Source organism: Crocodylus porosus, unplaced genomic scaffold (genome assembly GCF_001723895.1).
Source record: "Crocodylus porosus isolate Cpor-Errol unplaced genomic scaffold, CroPor_comp1, whole genome shotgun sequence".
NCBI classification, from domain to species: domain Eukaryota; kingdom Metazoa; phylum Chordata; order Crocodylia; family Crocodylidae; genus Crocodylus; species Crocodylus porosus.
This window is the reverse complement of record NW_017728886.1, coordinates 81,076,479-81,093,355: the sequence shown is the minus strand read 5'-3', so window position 1 is coordinate 81,093,355 and position 16,877 is coordinate 81,076,479. Positions and strand designations below refer to the sequence as shown.

Sequence of the window (16,877 nt, the reverse complement as noted above, 5' to 3'; positions counted from 1 at the left end):
TATTGGTTGGTGGACCTGGAGCGTGCTCCATCCACTCCATGCATTGACCTGGTATTGCAGTGTTTCCAGGACCGGTGCAAAAAAAAAAAAAAAAAAAAAAAAAAAGCACTGTAGGCAGCTTAAAGGGGCGCTGCTCCAGGGCAGGTTCCTCCCTGAGGCATGTCCCCAGCTACCGGTCCTTGGGTGACCGCTGCCACCTTAGTCGTGGGGCACGTGCCCCACCCAGCAAGCAGTCAGTGACTGAGGGGAGGGGAAGTGGCACTCCCACTCTCTGGCCAGCACCCACAGCAGGGGGCACCGGTGCTCCCACCTGACCAACGCCTAAGCAGGGGCAGGGTGTGTCAGGGGATGCACCAGTGCTCTCAGGGGGTGCACATGCATCCCCATGCAGCCCCTGTGCATCGTCACTGTACTGCCCCATTGCCATGGGGTTGCTCTTCATCCAAGTTGCAGCATCCCAGTGCAGGCAGTGCCCCTTCCCCTCTGGACACACTAGCCCCCTCCCCCCCAACCTCCATCCAAGGTTCCCCCAAGTTCTCCCCAACCCTGCTGCCCAGGGGGCAGTTCTGACACCAACCCACTCCCCCTTCTGCCCTCCCCTTCAATCCCATGCACCCTGGTACAATCAGGCAGCAGAGCACGTCAGCTTGCCAGGTGGCAGGGCACAGATGGGTCCAGGAGTGGGGTTTAGGGCTGGGTGAAGAATAAGGGGCTGGATTGGGTCCCCCTGAGCTGGGGCTTCCAGCAGAGGCTTTATTTTATTTTTTTGTGAATTTTTTTCATATTGCAGTTCATTTGAGCCAAATCAGTTCCAAATCCTTTGGATTGAGAAACATTCCGTTGTTTAAATGCTGTATCTGATCCTACAACCAGCAAGTATCCTCCACCCCAGACTTTTCAGCCTGGGGTGGCTGGTTAGTCCCATCCTGAGCTTTCTGGGGCTGCCCAGCCATAAGCTCCCTGCTTTGACTCATCTTGGGGGCTTGTTACATACAAAGGTGAAGGAGGCTTCTGGAGCTTTGAATCCCTGGACTATGGACACTTTAATGCCTTAAACTAGTTTGAAGCACACATAAAGTTGTGCTGTTCCAGGGCAGGTTCCTTTCTGAGGTGTGTCCCCAGCTTCTGCCCCATTGCCATGTGGCTGCTCCTTACAGAGGGGCCATCCAGGTTACAGAGCTCCAGCATCCCAGTGTAGGCAGTGTCCCCTTCTCACCCTCCTGTTCCCTGTGGGCAAACTAACCCCTCTCAACCCACCCCCACAAAGCCTCCCTCCAAGGTTCCCCCCAACTCTGCTGTCCAGGGGGCAGTTCTGGCACCAACTAACTCCCCCTTCTACCTCCTCCTTCCAATCCCCATGCACCCCCCGAGCACATCAGCTCACTAGGCAGCAGGGCACAGGAGTGAGGTTTAGGGTTGGTGGGGGGCGAACAAGGTAGGGGTCAGGCTCGGATTTTGCATTAAAAGGCTTCCTTCCCAGGACAGGGGCAGTAGCTCCCCCTCACTGCTCCCAACCACCCTGGGAAGGATGACTGGCACCTGTCACACCCCAGTTCTGAATCCCAGTTTATTGAACGCTGGGGGGGGGCTAGCAGTGTGCACAGGGAGGCAAAACATACAGAGGGGCTGAAAAGGTAAGTGAAAGCAGCAGTATCTATAGCTATACTACCCTGAACACATCTGATCTCAAAAGTTAAGCAGGGTTGGGCCTGGTTAGTACTTCATACTTGGGTGGGAGGTCACCTGGGAATCCTGGATGTATGGTTTTCTGGCCTTTTTTTCCCTTGCTTACCCTATCCTGGGCTGCTTGGGACCGTCCAGCCAAGCCCTCCTTGCTTTAACTCCCCTTTTTTGCTGTGGGAAATTTCAGGTTGCATTTAAAAAATAAATAAATGAAAATAAACAAATTCTGAGGTTGTATTTGTGTGCATGGATCTGTCCTTCAGCCCAGAGCCATTAGAGGACAGTCATCTTGATCCTGAGCCTGGTGTGTGTTACTCTAGCAGACACAGACAGGAGCTGGCTGCTGATTGTAGTGGGGAAAAAAAAAGATTACATTTTCCCTTCTCTCTGCTGATGGGCCCTTGAACCCACCTCACCAATGGCACAGATCTGGGGCATGAAGTTGCAGTGCTTGGCTCCCCAGGTGTTCCTGGATGGAAACTCAAGTCCTTGATTCAAGTCAAACCACTTTGCAGGTTTGGGATGGAGAGCCAAGCCCTTGATTTGGGGCTTTGTATCAGTCTGATAGATTGGATTGTCTATAGGTGTGGGTGATAAGGTCCAGCCAAAATTGGGTCCGAGCTACTGATGATATGGCAAAAGCTGATGTGAAGATGGATGGACACTGAGTCACAGCTTGGGGGGCACAGAGCACAGGTGGGGTGAGCCCAAGCAGAGGGGATGGCATGTCAGTCCTGCCAGGTGGACGTGACCTATTCCACGTGGCCTCGTGCATGTGTGCAGAGGGAGGCGGCAGGCAGTAGCTGGGGGTGCATGGGGCACACGAGGAACAAGGGAAATGGGCCGGGCTGGGTGAAAGCAGCAAACTGGCTCTTATCCTTCTGCTAGTGCTGGATCCTGCCTGCAAATGTGTCATTGGCCCACGAATTGCAAGCAGGGTAGGCTACTCAGATACTAGGCAGAGCCCTGAGAGTGCTGGGAATATCTGAAATGTAAAATTGCTCTGCAGGATACACTATTGATAAAGGACTGTCACCTCATTGCGCCTCCAAGCATGCAGGCTAAACTTCTCCAAGGTTGCATTCTGGACATCAAGGCATCACCAAGTGCTGGGTCTGCACACAGCAACCAGTCTGGTGGCCAGGCTTTTCATCTCAGCTAGAAGATCTTCACTAGCTCTGCACAATATATCTGCAAGAGTGGAAGAACCAACATGAAGCGTTCATGCCTTCCGCTTTCTCTGAGCATCCTTGGAGCAGTGTGGGAGCTGAACCAGGGAGAGACGTTTGGTGAAGCCTCCCCTGAGACTATACCTCTGGAGATACAGTTTATTATCTTTCAGATGTGGAAATTATATATGTGATAATTGTAACTGTTGTGTCTGTGCTATCACCAGCAGTCACTAGGGTGTGGTGGTCAGCTAGCCACTTGGGATGGTTTGTGGAGTTCCGGAAGGCCCAGAGCTGAGATGGAGGTGGCTGATTGTCCTGACCAGAGTTGACACAAAATTTTTACTAATTTTCCTCTCTCTCTGGAGCTGTTCCCTAGAAAAACAACATTACCTAGCAGCAGAATGGGCAGGGAAGCGGAACCTGCCAAAGATCCCCTGCAACCTTGCTCCGGGTGAGGCCTTTCTACCTCACCTCCTTGGGCCTTGGCCATTTGACAGCAAGGTGCGATGGGGGGGAGCTGCAGGCCTGGTAGTGGCAGTGGGGCCTGGGAGATCTGCTGATTAGGAGCATCAGGCTGGGGGTTGGCAGGGCCTAGGCTGCATGGGGTAGGAGACTCTGCTGGGGTTTGGTGTGTCCTGGCTGTGTGCTGGGCCCGGCCTCGGGCCTTGCACGTGGAGGGACAGGGATGCTTGCCGACGGCGGCCTGGTGTCCTGCGGGGCAGCCTGCGATGACGCGGCAGAGCTGGCGTGGAGATGGGTGGACGCTGAGTCGCAGCTTGCGGGGGCGCACGGCACAGGTGGGGGGAGACCCAGCATGGCGCTCCTGCCAGGTGGACGTGACCCACTGCGCCCGTGTGGGGCACACGAGGACCACGGGAAACGGGGCGGGCAGGGCAAAAGCACCAGGCGGGCTCTTCTCCCTCTGCCAGCGCTGGGTCCTGCCGAATCGCGGAGACTAGGCAGCAGCAGGCCTGCCGGGCCCTGGGCTGGGAGAGCGCCCGGCAAGGCAGCAGGGGGAGCCCGAGGCAGGGCGGGAGCAGTCACCTGACCCGGCGGCGGTCACGGGACGGGGCCCTGCTGGCCGCTGCCGGCTTCCTCCGCTCCTGGACCCGCCATGCCGCTCGCGCTGCTGTGTCTGGCCGCGCTGTTCGCCCTGCTGCCCGCGGTGAGTCGCTGCCCCTGCCCCTGCCCCTGCCCCGGGGGTCGGGCTGCCCAGTGCCCCGGGCTGCCTTCCCCCTCCCGGCCCGAGCCCGGGGTAGCGCGCCCGGATCCCGCTCGCTGCCGGGAGGGAAGAGGCGCAGCGGGCTTAACGCAGGAGCAGGGCGAAGCGGCGGTGTGGACGGCCACACCTGATCAGACCCTGCATGGGAGACCGCGTGGGAATCCCGGGTGCTGTAGACGTTTCCTGTTTTCTGTTGTTGTTTTTCTCTTCTTCCTCACCCGATCATGTGCTGCCTGGAACTGCCCAGTCTCGGGTTCCTCGCTGTGGCCCGTTTTTCCTGCTTTTTGGGAGAGACTTTGTGTAGGGATCTGGGTTTCAGCCAGGTGGCATTAGAGGACACTCATCTTGATCCTGGGGTTGGGGTGTGGAGCTGGGGCAGGCATGTGCAGCAGCTGCTGAAAGCGATGGGAAATAAACGGGAAAGCTGTGGGAATAAAATAAGACAGTTTCCCCCCTCCCCCCCCCGTCTCTGCTGGGAGTTGCTCTTGTGCTGTTTGTCCTGGAATAGGTTGTGAGCTGTGGCCCTCAGCCTCTTGGCCGTGCAGGACTGATTTATGGTAGGGGGCAAATGTGTGAGCCAGATTTGGTCTTTGACAGGTCTTGATAGGCCCTGGTATGCCTAGATTGGGCCCTGGCACCTCACAGCACCCCCACCAGGACCCATGTGCCAGGATCAGGCCCCAAGCACCAAGATTGAGCGGCCCTTGCCCAATCCCTGCATGCTAGGATTGGCCCCTGTGCTGATCTTGCTCAACTGCATATGCCCAGAATCACATCTTAATGTCCCACTTTACCTCTACCTGGCTTCACATGCCGGGAATGGGCCCTGGCACCCCACTCTGCCTGTCTGGCCATATGCTCAGGGATCAGTCTCTGCGCCACTGCCATACAGCCCCCCTGCACCATTGCTCTAGTATAGGGCTGCACTCTCTAGCCTCCACTGCCCACAGGTGTGGACATTTGGCAACAAAGGAGTGGCAACTGCTCTCCCCCCTGAGAGCTGGATGACACAACAGCAGGGGCTCTATCTGCCCAGCTGGCCAGGGATTGAGCACCTCTGCCCTAGAGAATTACAAGGGCTGTGGGTGGAGTTGTCATAGAAGCTCTAAAACCAAACTCTGCAGGAATTCTGCACCATTCAGAGGATGGTTCAGAGAGGATCCTGAATCAGAATCACTTTATTCAGAATCCTGAATGCAGGCCAGAGCTGCTCTCCCCCTCTCCTTCCTGTGATATTTAGCCTTTATTCTGGGCCACGCTTCTCCCACACCATCTCTACTAATTCTGGATTCTTAATGGTTTTGCTAGTTGCTTTAACATTTTGGCAGGTTTGGCATCCCAGGCCTCTGGTAACAAAGCAGCCTCTTTGTTGGAAGGCATAGAATAAGAGTGGGCAAAATGCGGTCTGGGGACTGGATGTGGCTTGCCAGGCCATTCTATCCAGCCCATGGAGCCCCTAAAAAATTTAGAAAATTAATATTTATCTGCCCCTAGCTGCCTATCATGAGCTTTCTGGGGCTGCCCAGCCATGGGCTCCTTGCTTTGACTCATCTTTCTTGGGGGTCTTGTTACATAAAAAGGTGAAGATGGCTCTTGGAGCTCTGAATCCTAACACTGTCTGCACTTTAATGCCTCAGACTAATTTAAGCCTGTATTAATGCTATGCATCAAATAGGCCTGTGTTTTCTTGAATACATGATTTGATGCATAGAGTTAACCTGGGCCTGTGGAACAGTGGTTAGTCCCCTCTGTTATTATTATGCATCATTTAAATCTGGGGGGCAACTTATTCATGAAAAGACAGGCCTATTGGATGTACCGGGTTAACCTGGGCTTAATACCCATGGAGCAATAGTTAGCTCCCCTGTTATTACTGCAGGCTATTGGGTATGCATCAACTAGAATTGGAGACGAATATTCAAGCAAAGACAAGACTCTGTGTTGTCACTTCTTAGCCTGAGTCTGAGACCATGCTTCCTTTGTGCGTTTGAAGCAAGCGCTTGGCATTCTCAGTAAACTCTTTAATGTAGCATGTTACTACATTGTGTTCCAAAAGGCATAACACAATAAATAGCTTGGTACTTCTATGGAAGTGGTTATTCCTTGATTAAAATGGAATGCAGCCTATAAAATAGTTTTGATCTTGTAATAGATTTACTTTAAATTATCAATCTGGGGGAAAGACTAAACAAACCTCAGGTTCTGCTTTTTTAAAAATACAAAGTTTTGCTTCCTCCATAGGAAAGATACAGAACTTCACTGTAACTACTTCCAAAGAGCCTGTTTGCTGTGATATGGAACACAGACCAGATCCACTTGTTTTCTGTGTTCTTTAGTTCCCCGACTAACTAAACACAAGTTGGAAAAGAACCTCTGTGAATCCTGGCTTAGACTTCAGAAGATGTGGCAGGTTTCTGTCACCACACTAAATTCATGCAAAACTGCCATGAGTGAGTGAATGGACTATCACACTGGTAAATATGGATCTGTAGAATTTTTGACCTGAGCTGAGACACTTTCACAATTGCTTTATGAGGCTGCTATATAGTTTTGTATATTTTTTGTTGACATGCTTTCATTCGCTGTTTTTGCTCCAGAGAAATATGAATTGAATTGTGGGAAGTGTTTTGCAAGCAATATAGTAGCAGGATTATGCTCTTGTAATTCACAACAGCTATAGCTGAGGAGCTTTATCATTGTTTTAGGAAAGGTTAATGAAATAGTTTCTCAATGTTTTTTGCCCATTATTAAACTAGAATGACCTGAGACCAACAAGGCAAGGTTCTTTGGGTAAATCTGATATCTTTTATTAGATCAATAAAAGATATCAGATTTACCCAAAGAACCTTGCCTGCATGTGTCCTTAGACCAACATGGCTACAACCCCAAGGATAACAAGGCAGACAAGGTTCTTTGGGTAGATGTGATATCTTTTATTAGACTAAATAGTTGGAAAAATTGTTCTTTGCAAGCTTTTGGGCACAAACATCCACATATATAAAAGAAGTTTTCTACATTTCCAAAGTGTAGACTTTAAGAACAATGCCAAAAATCATGAGAATTGACAGTACTGAACTTCTGGACTGTGTGGAATTGAAACCAAAAGTTGGAAACCCTAAGTCACTGAATGTTGCCTTTTGTTTGTATGAGACAGGAGGCATGCAAATTTCTTTTAAAAAGTCTAGAGACTACTTTTAAGAAAAGGCAGAGATTCATGAGGTTTTGACCCCCTTCTTGGGCTAAGTGAGGATGATCCCATTCTGGTTGGCCACAGTGGAAAACTTAACATGTTTTCAATTAAGGATCAACAGTTTTAGGGGGAAAATATACATAGCAGAAGCATTTTTATGTCTTCTGTTTTGATTTTGTGGTCCTGTCTCCCTGATTTTTCATAATTTTTTGAGGGGTGGGAGGGTGAGAACAGCTGTAAGGTCTGTCATAAATGGACTATCCTTCATTTCCCAAAACTCTGGTTGCCTAAGTTAGCTGGCAAGATATTTTTGTGAGAGCCTTGACATTAGTACAGTGTGTATCAATGATGCCTGCTACGTTAGATAAAATCGTGTAAAGGCACACCTACCTCTTGGAGACTGGGTTAGTTGGGTGGGTATTGAGCATAGTACAATAATTTTAGAAGCAGCACAGCCATGAAGCTGACAAGAGTTTTCTAATATTATATTGATTATTGAAAAGCAGTTCTTGCCATGTTGTTTGTGAGGCAATGCCCCCAAATTTTGGGACAAATTCTTGTTGTTGGCTTGGTGTTCTTAGGTTTTGTGGTGATAACTTTTTAATGAAAACTTTGAGGAAGGAAGACAGTAGAGCTGTGAGCCTGGTTGTCATAGCTCAGTATAATCATATTGCTGCATCTGTATTTAATTTCAAAGCAATGAACCTTTTCTTTTCTTTTGAAATATTCTTGACAGTGACAGTTGTCATTCAACCAACCCTAGTGTCATGTGACTGGTGCCAGATAATACTTTTCTGGCTCCCAGACTGGGAAAAGGGGAATGTATTTTACTATCAGAAAGCTGATGCTGGTTCCTGGTTGCAGGCCTAGTTGAATGAGAAGTACCTTCATAACATTATTACCAACTGGAGACTCGTAAAGAAAAGGAAAGAGCTGGGACATCGGTGAATAGAGATGATCTCCTTCAAGCAATTGCCTCTTGAAGCAAAGGCTGCAGTAGCTGCTGGAGTTGTCTTCTTTTCCATGATGATATCACGGACCTACCTGGCGGAGCGACTTGAACTCAGGACGTGGAGGTGGCTGCTCAGGTTACAGATGATGCTGTTTGCTAATGTGCTTATGATGATAGGGTCTCTCCACATCTGGAGAAGTACAGTGGCCATATTCTATCGGTCTTCAGCTGCCAACTCCTTTTGTTTCAGGCCATGGAAAATCATTGTGCTAACCTTTCTAGTATTGGCACACTCAAGCTTTTTTACCTTGCTGTTTCTAGTGGCAGAAGAGCCCTACATCTTTTCATTAGCTGCTTACACATGTCTAGGAGCCTATATCATCCTTATTTTCTTCCTCTTCACTCTAGGTTCTGTAGAGCAAGTTTATAAATTCTTGGCTGGGAGCGGTGTGAAGACAATTGGTGTCAGTAAGAGCAGTAGATTGGCAATGAAGCCAGTTTTGGCTGTTATGGCAACTGTTGCCCTGACCACTGTTGGGTTGTTGAATGCTGCCCAACCTCCTGCAATAAACTTGGTGGAAATTCCAGTTCACAAACTTCCCTCATCAATGGACAGCTTGAAGGTGGTATTGTTATCAGATATCCACCTGGGACCTACCGTAGGGAAGACTAAACTTGCAATGATTGTGAAGATGGTCAAAGCTTTAAAACCAGATATCACTGTGATTGTGGGTGATCTAACAGATTCTGAAGTGACAGCCATCCGACCTGCTGTTGAACCTCTTGGCGAGCTGAGTTCACCATTGGGAACTTACTTCGTCACGGGCAATCATGAGTATTATACCTCTGATGTAAGCAACTGGTTTGAATTGCTGAAGTCATTTAATATTCGTCCACTCCACAATGAGAACGTGAAGATCAGGTCACCAAGGAAAAGTGATGATTGGTTCTGTCTGGCGGGGGTTGATGATATTGAGGCAGATGTATTGCACTATTCTGGGCATGGCATGGATTTAAAGAAAGCCCTAAGTGACTGTAGTGCTGATCGTGCAATAGTACTTCTGGCTCATCAGCCAATTGCTGCAAAATGGGCTCTCCAAGATCGGCCAGACATAAACTTGGTGCTCTCCGGACATACTCATGGTGGTCAGATGTTTCCTCTGAATGCTGGGGCATATTTGATGAATCCCTTCTTTGTTGGCTTGTACAAAGTTGGGCAAAGCACCTTTGTATACGTCAGCCCGGGGACTATGTATTTTGGAGTGCCAATGAGGCTGGGCAGCAGAGCTGAAATAACAGAGATCATCCTGCGTTCTTCCTGAACAGCCCATCAGTTTCAAGATTTTGTAATTTTTATCACCAATGCAGTTAGTTGTCCTAGTGGTCTGTGACCTGTGTCCATACTCAGCATGTGCCTAGGAAGTTAGAGGAGTGTAAAGTCTAGGTATGGGTGGACTTGCTACTTCTGTTACAGATTAGACCTATCACATATCACAGATGTGTGGAAGTTCTGAATAAGTCAGTTACTGCTCCTCTTTCTGTTGGGCTGCAACATTTAAAATATAAATCTAAACACTGATGGCATGGTGATAACTGCTTCGTTGTGCATGCTTAATATATGTAACTTATTCAAACTCATGTTCCATTATTTTCTCATTTGCTGGTATCTGACAGTGTCATCTAGGTCATGATGAAGTATAGTTCTGTTGTCTGGGAAATGTGATGATGTTGCGCATGCAGATTTTGCAGTGTTCTACAAAGTCTCCATTCAGGTGTAGAGAATCCTGCAAAATGCCAGTAATGGGTGTCTGGGTCGTCAACTGCTCTTACAGAAGTGAAAATAATGTCTGTTCAAATTCTTTTGCTGTATATTTTGGGGTCCCAAGTCTTTCCTGGGGTTTCTCATACCACTGTAATGTTAAACCAAGTAGATGCCCATGTGTTCACTCCTGAAATCTATGATGATGGGATTAGATTGCAATAGGGAAAGGTGGTAATAGCTGCCTTTTTAACTTTGCCAGAATTTAACCAGACTTCCAGTAGATACCTGATAATGACTTATGAAAATGACACCATTAACTTAGACATCCTTTTTCTGTTTGAGCATTTGATAACTTATTGGTAAGTAATGCCTGAAATCTGGAAGTGAACAAGACCAGGGAAAAATCATGTTTGTTTGTTCAGGTTTTTGTTTCTTTTTTCTGGTTGAGTAGGCTTTCCCTTGACAATGGGGAAGGAGACAACTTAAAAGAAAGGCAAATGTGACTCAGAGTTAACATCAATAATTGAAACTTTAGATGCACTTCAGTGTTATCTAGATTTCAAATTGATAGCGTCTCTAAAGCATAGCTAGACTAAATACTAGTCAGCTTCCATTTTGGGGAGGTTAGTTTTGTATTTTCCTGATAACCTGACCTTCAACTCTTATTTTGTTATGTAGGGAAATCCTTCCACCCATCTCCGCCCCCACTTAAATGGGTGTTATCTGGCGCCTGATTGTGTATTTGAATTTGCTGTATTTTTAGCGCTATGTAATATTGATAGCATCAGTGATTTGCTTGCGTCTTAATTTTAGTTTTAAAAATTAGTCCATTGTTTTTGCTTCCCCAGCATACTGCTGTTGATGTATGAAGTTCACAAAATGAATTGGAACTGATTTGTGTATATTGTCCAAGTTGACTGAAGTGCACTTGTAAACTTATACAGTTAGCATAGCTTTGCTTTCAGTGTTACAGTTTCAAAGGGAAAAGGTGAAAAAGTCTAACCACATCCTTTCAGCTCTTCCTCTGTCCCAAGATTTGCAAATGAAATCCAGCTCTTTCTCTGTGTTCCTGTCCATCAGAACCAAAGTTCCTTCTCTTAGCTGGTGGACTGGCTATGGGTAAACTGGTGTCTTGGACAAGGAGCCTTTCAGGAAGGTGGGCAACCTTTCAGGAATTCCAAACCAGCTGCCTGGGAGTCACCTGTCTCAAGCCACTGATTCCCCTACTTACTTTGCCACTGAGTGCTGCTGATTTTTTTTTCCCCCCCCCCCATAGCCGACGGCAATGGGTGACAGTGAATTTGATGGTGTGGGTAAGCGGAAGCTGTAGTAGCGAGGAGAGAGAGCAGCCCTCACCACAGGGAGGACTGAGGCAGCAGCAGGTGGCTTGGGTGCTGCAGAGGGGATCAGTGGCACATGGCAGAGGAAGGCACAGTTCAGGGAGGAGCAGATGCCCTTGCTGCTGCCTGTCTTGATTTTTTTCCTCACCTCTCTGCCCATCCCTGAAGTGCTCCTGTAGCTCAAATCTGGCTTGTAGGCCATTGGTTGCTGACCCCTGTCTTAGACCAACACAGGGACCCAAAAGTCTTAAGTTTTAGTGTTCTGTTCATACTTCCCCTGATTTGCTGGTCAAATCGTATAACTTTTTTGTACCTCCATCTAGTTGATTTGGCCAATTTTGCTGTGGGATCTGAGTGTCACAATAAGTCTGCTCAGGAAAGGCAGTATTAACAAATGGGAAAGAGGCATGTGATGCTTTTGGTAGAGCAGGAAAAATGCTGCTTTTGGCAGAGCAGGAACAACCGTCCTCTTGTCTGGACCAAGCCCATTGCTAATGCTGGAAGCTCCACCTTCACAGAGTGCTTTGTGTTTGAGCACCTTTCACTTAAGGAAATGCCTTGGGATCCCTCGTTTCCCCTGCATGACTTGCTATGTTTTTGTACACATCTTCCTCTGACTTTTTTCCATGACTAAATAGAGTTGATGCTACCTGGCTTAAAAGTACCATATAGGCAGCAGTGATGAACCCCAGCTCCTACAAGCATTTGGCCTGCATTGTCTCTGTGAAAGATGTGAGTTGAAGTTTGTCTTCTGTTGAGTAGTGCAAAACATTCCTTCTAAACCATTGAGTCCAGTTGGATTTTTTGATGATTAAATTGAGGGTAATTACTGTGTGCGATGCACGCTTATTATCTAGGTAGTTACCTCTGTGGAGAGAGTTGCACTATGGGGAACCTGATGTGTAGGCGTATGTGCATGTTTGTGTCCATCTCAGAATTCCTGTCCTATCTCTTCCAAGAAAGCACAAATATTCACAAAAATCAATACAAAGAAATGGTTCCTACCACGAATGCATGGGTGACTTAACTTGCTGCACATTAAATACATATGTGTGCATTAGAATGCCTTTTGAATCAATGGAAACCCCTTTTTCCTAATAGTTTATTGCCTTGTGTACTAAATCTATTTTTGTCTTGATTAACTTTAGTGGTGAATGGGTTTATTATTTTGGTTGAGAATTTAGCCAAAGGGTTTGTTTACTACTAGAAGGTGAATTTATTGAAAAGGCAACATTGCCTACTTATGTCACAGAGAGATACCCAAATCATAGATTGACTGAAATAGCTTATATTATAAAACAACCTGTATTAAGGAAGTGTTTATTTCTGTATAATCAGTGCACTGATACCTGATGTTAGTGTTCTGTCCAACTTAATAAAATATTGTTCACTGATCAAGGAAAAGTCTCTTCTGTAGTTATCTTTCGTTATTTTGTGGCTAGGTGTCATTGGAAATGGATATCTAGAGAGACCTACTTTAGGAAATAAAAAAAAAAATGGCAGTAGTGAATATTCTAGTATAATAAAAGGCTTAGTCTGTCTGTCTGTAATGCTCCGGGCCAGTTGCAAGGGGAGTGGGCACTAATTGGCTGGGCAGCCCGGCCTGTGCGGCCAAACATGTCCCAGCTGCCTGAGCAGCTGGGCTTCCCTCCTGCCTCCCTGCCAGAAGGCGAAGCGGGGGATGATGGTGGCAGTGCCCCCCTGCTGCCTGGCCCCCCAGAACAGCTGGCAGGGAGGGGGAGGAGGCAGCAGACAGGGATGGAGGGAGGGGGTGGGGCTGGGCCCACCAGGAATGCCATGCAGTGCTGTGCCTTGGGGGAGGTGGCACACAGGGAGGAAGGGAGAGGAGTGGGGAAGGAGGCTGGCAGACTCAGGCCATGTAGACCCAGAGGGGGAGTGGTGCTGGACCTGAAGTGGTGGTGGTGGGGAGGAGAGTGGGCTTGGACCCGAAACAGCGGTGAGGGGGTGGGGAAGAGGTATATGCACCTTATAAAGAGGCTGGTAGTGCCTCTTCAGAGGACAAGTATGATCCCTGCTTACCTGAGAGGGCAGTGATGATGCTGAGGCAGGACCGCCTGGTGTGCCCAAGACTGAATTTACCAGAGTGTCAGATTGGATCCTCCCGGTGCCCCAGAGCTACTTCTAGCTGGAAGTTTTCCCTGGGGAAGGAGAGTGGGGGCAGAGAGGACACCAGCAGGAGGGAAGCTCTGGTTAAGGGCCAAGATGCTATTCCCTGGGACCGGGGTTTGAGATCTAGACAGTCTCTGAGCTCGGAGGAGCTCTGTGAGAATGGCTGTCCATCCAAACATGGCAGCTGAAGGTTGTGGACTGCGGAGGGAAACCTGAATATACAGGGAAGTCTTTTTTTTTCTTTTGCATTTCACTGGCAATGCAGACTGAGACTTGTAGCCCCAGGGGGCACTGACTCGCATTAATGAAGGCAATTAGAGGAACCCCTTAGGGAAGCCTAGCCAGCCAAGAGGGATTGTGGCTTAGAGGGACCATACCTGTGGGGCGGCATCAGTAGAAACACTGAGTTCAGGGGTTTTTATGGTTTGTTTTTTTTTTCTCTTTTTACAAAAAAAGGGGAGGATTCCCCCACGGCGGTTTTTCTTTGTCCTGCTGAGTGAAGGAAGTCCTTCAGGATGGCTGGGTCCTCGGCATCAAGTGCCGGAAAACAGGGACAAAGGAAAAGAAGAGAGAGAGGTTTTGTTCAGTTTATCAGACTGGACAAACAGGACAGTTTAAAGACTCTTTTCCATATCAGAAGTAATTATCCTGAAGAAGAAACGATAGCTGGCCTTCAGTTAGAGAAAACGGTCAGGCCAACCACACGCATATGTTCTAGGTTATATCTGTTACCATGATAATTGGTTGGTGTATGGCTGGGGTGAAAGGGGAGGTTGGAGCCCCACTTGGTGGGTGCCTTGTGCTGTAACAAAACTCATTGGAGGTAACATCGCCTCCAAATTAACAATCCATCAAGTTGTGGCCGGCGAGAATTGGGTGGAAATCAGAATCTGATGGCTGGGCCAAGGCATTCTAGACAACCTGGGATGCCCTTACGTGGTGATCCCCTGACACTCCCCAAATACAGAGGAGTAAAGAATGAGGTTTGGGAAGGGAAGCAGGTGCCATAGTGGAGTGGCACGGGGACAGAAGTGGAAGCCCAGTGGGAAAAGGAGGAAGTTGGACTTTGAGGATGAAATAGTAGAAGGATGGAGAGGAGAGCAGTAGGAATGTGAAGAGAATATAGGCAGGCCCAAATAGATGGTCGGAAGGGAGGAGACAAGGAAGGAGCTGAGGATGGAGGTATGGGAGCAGAAGGGCTTTGCTGGAGGCAGGGAGGCAATTGTAGAAGTGACTAATCAGTCAAACATGCCCAACAGAGCTTGGGTATCGTAATATTTTCAGCAAAGAGCTGTGAAACCCACCAGCAAAATGTATCCTCATCCCCATTCTGTGACAAGGCCCCATATCAGCTTTTGATTGCTCCTAGTAGGTTCATTAGCCACATGGTATGCAAGTTTGTGCTTTGGATCTGAATAGCTCAGCGATTCTGATGATGTGTGAAGGTGTTCTGTTTAGTTCTGGACAATAACACTTTTGTTTTCTGTTTAGCTTTCAGAGAGAGACATGGAAGCAGTACACACACATCTATGTTAAGAAAAACCCAAATGAGGTTGCAAAATTAAATACAGGCAGTCCTCAGACTTACAACACAGTTGATCCCTGAAAGCTGTGTCTTAAGTTGAAACATCATAGCTTGGAACCGTTATTCCTATGGGAAAAATGTTATAAATGGGGGATTGGTTCCTGAACCAAGGCTGATACCCTATCTTCACCAAAAATACCCCAGAATTTTGTACTCGATCAGTTCTACATGAGTAATATAGCTACATAAATGTATTTATATTGTAAACAGCAATCGTATTGACTTGGAAGGACTTCTGGACTTTTTGAAGGGCTCTTAGTTGGACTTCTTGAAGGGTTCTTGGCTGGAGTCTTCTTAGGAGTCTTGGCTGGAGGTTTTTCTGGAGCCTTGTCTGCTTTCTTAAAGAAAGTGTCCAAGGAAGTTTGGACAGATGTTCTCCTGGGAGATGAGCGATGCAGCTAACTTGTTCGCTGGCGTGGCATGGCGTCGCATCAGATCAAGCTTTGTAAAGTTTAAACTGACATCAGAAAGTTGAAACAGGGTGTCAAGTTATAAACTGTGTAAGTACCATTTGTTGTAACTTGAAACATCTTAAGTCGAGGGCTGCCTGTATTCAAAAGTTAGGAAAAAACAGAATTTAAGATTGTTTGGATTGCTGTAATTCAGCCCCCGTAACTGTGCATGTACTCTGATATAGTCTTTAAGAGTGCACTCTCATTCTGTACGCAGGCTGGGCATGCTCCAGGGATGACTCAGGGTTGTGTGTTAAAGGAACTTTTGTACGTAAAACACGTGCTTCCTTATTTGACATTGGAAAGTGCCAGGGATGACGCAGACAATGTCAGGAAGAGAAGTCTCATGGTTAAGACAGTTGATTGCTGCCCTGAAACATGGTGTGTCGCTGCTTTCAGTACAATTTCCATGTGATGTCTGACAAGTCACTAAACCAAAGTTTTTCCAGTTGGCCATTATATGTTTCATTTTAGTAAGCAATTTGAGACTGGAGCCAGATTTGCAGAAGTATGGTGTATGATTGTAATATGCATCCCTTTCTTTATCCTTCCATTTTTATAGATCATTTATCCCGTTGGGCAGCAGTCTGTCATCTCGTTTTGGTCATGTGTCTAAGGAAGTTGCCTTCCCTCAGCTTGCTGTCTCTATCTTTTTTTGAAAATTGGTTACACATCTTTCAAGTAGTGCAGGAACTTTGCAGAAATGCTAGCCCTTTAACTTCCAGTGGCCCTCTGGTTAGAAACTAAGCTCTGAAGACTTTCAGCTAACACATCACTGAACATCAGGTGTACCGTATACCTAGATCTCTCTGTACTCGACTCCTCTTGTTTAATTTTCAACATCAAATCTAGCAGAAGGGTCACTGAAATTCAGTCCCTTTTCAGAGGGCATGTGTATTGATTCAGAGTGCTCAGTACAGAAAGCTGAGCTTTTAGCATTCTGGTTGTTTCTGCTCTCTTGAGTCTTCTGTATTTAAACTATCATGGTGATTATAGTGCTACCACCACATAAAGGTAGTGACTTACACCCACTTAACAGAATGAAAAATGAGTACAGCTATGGAGAACCATACAACTCTAGTCATTACTTAACTTACAGGTTTATTGTGGTTCCTTAGATCTATTTGGCTAAGTTTGAAGGCTGTAAAACAGGCTTGTCCAACATGCGGCCCAGCAAGCTGTTTTCTGAGGCTGCGACGGGAAATTAAAGTAAACACTTGTTTACTTTCATTCCCACCCCTTGTCCCTCCCCCAGCCCCTCAGCAGCTTCCTAATGGCTGCTGAAGGGCTGGGGAAGGGACAAGGTTCCCACATGCACTGTGTCAGCTTGACGTTGCTGACGCGGTGCATGTGAGAAGAGGAGTAGCCACATGCCACTCAGGACAGGAT

General features: G+C 47.4%; 1 protein-coding gene across 2 annotated transcripts in view; it reads left to right on the top strand.

Moving 5' to 3' along the window:
* Positions 1-3,915: 3,915 nt before the first annotated feature.
* LOC109311789 (transmembrane protein with metallophosphoesterase domain-like) overlaps positions 3,916-16,877 on the top strand; it is a 63,334-nt gene continuing 50,372 nt past the window's right edge. Inside the window, exons 1-2 of one of the 2 annotated variants that reach the window (XM_019537642.1) lie at positions 3,940-4,020; positions 8,132-11,956. In XM_019537642.1, the coding sequence (XP_019393187.1) occupies positions 8,222-9,541 (1,320 nt within the window). In that variant the 5' untranslated portion in view covers positions 3,940-4,020; positions 8,132-8,221 and the 3' untranslated portion in view covers positions 9,542-11,956. Of the gene's footprint in view, positions 4,021-8,131; positions 11,957-16,877 lie in introns of those variants that run through there. The other variant, XM_019537637.1, reaches the window with a different exon arrangement.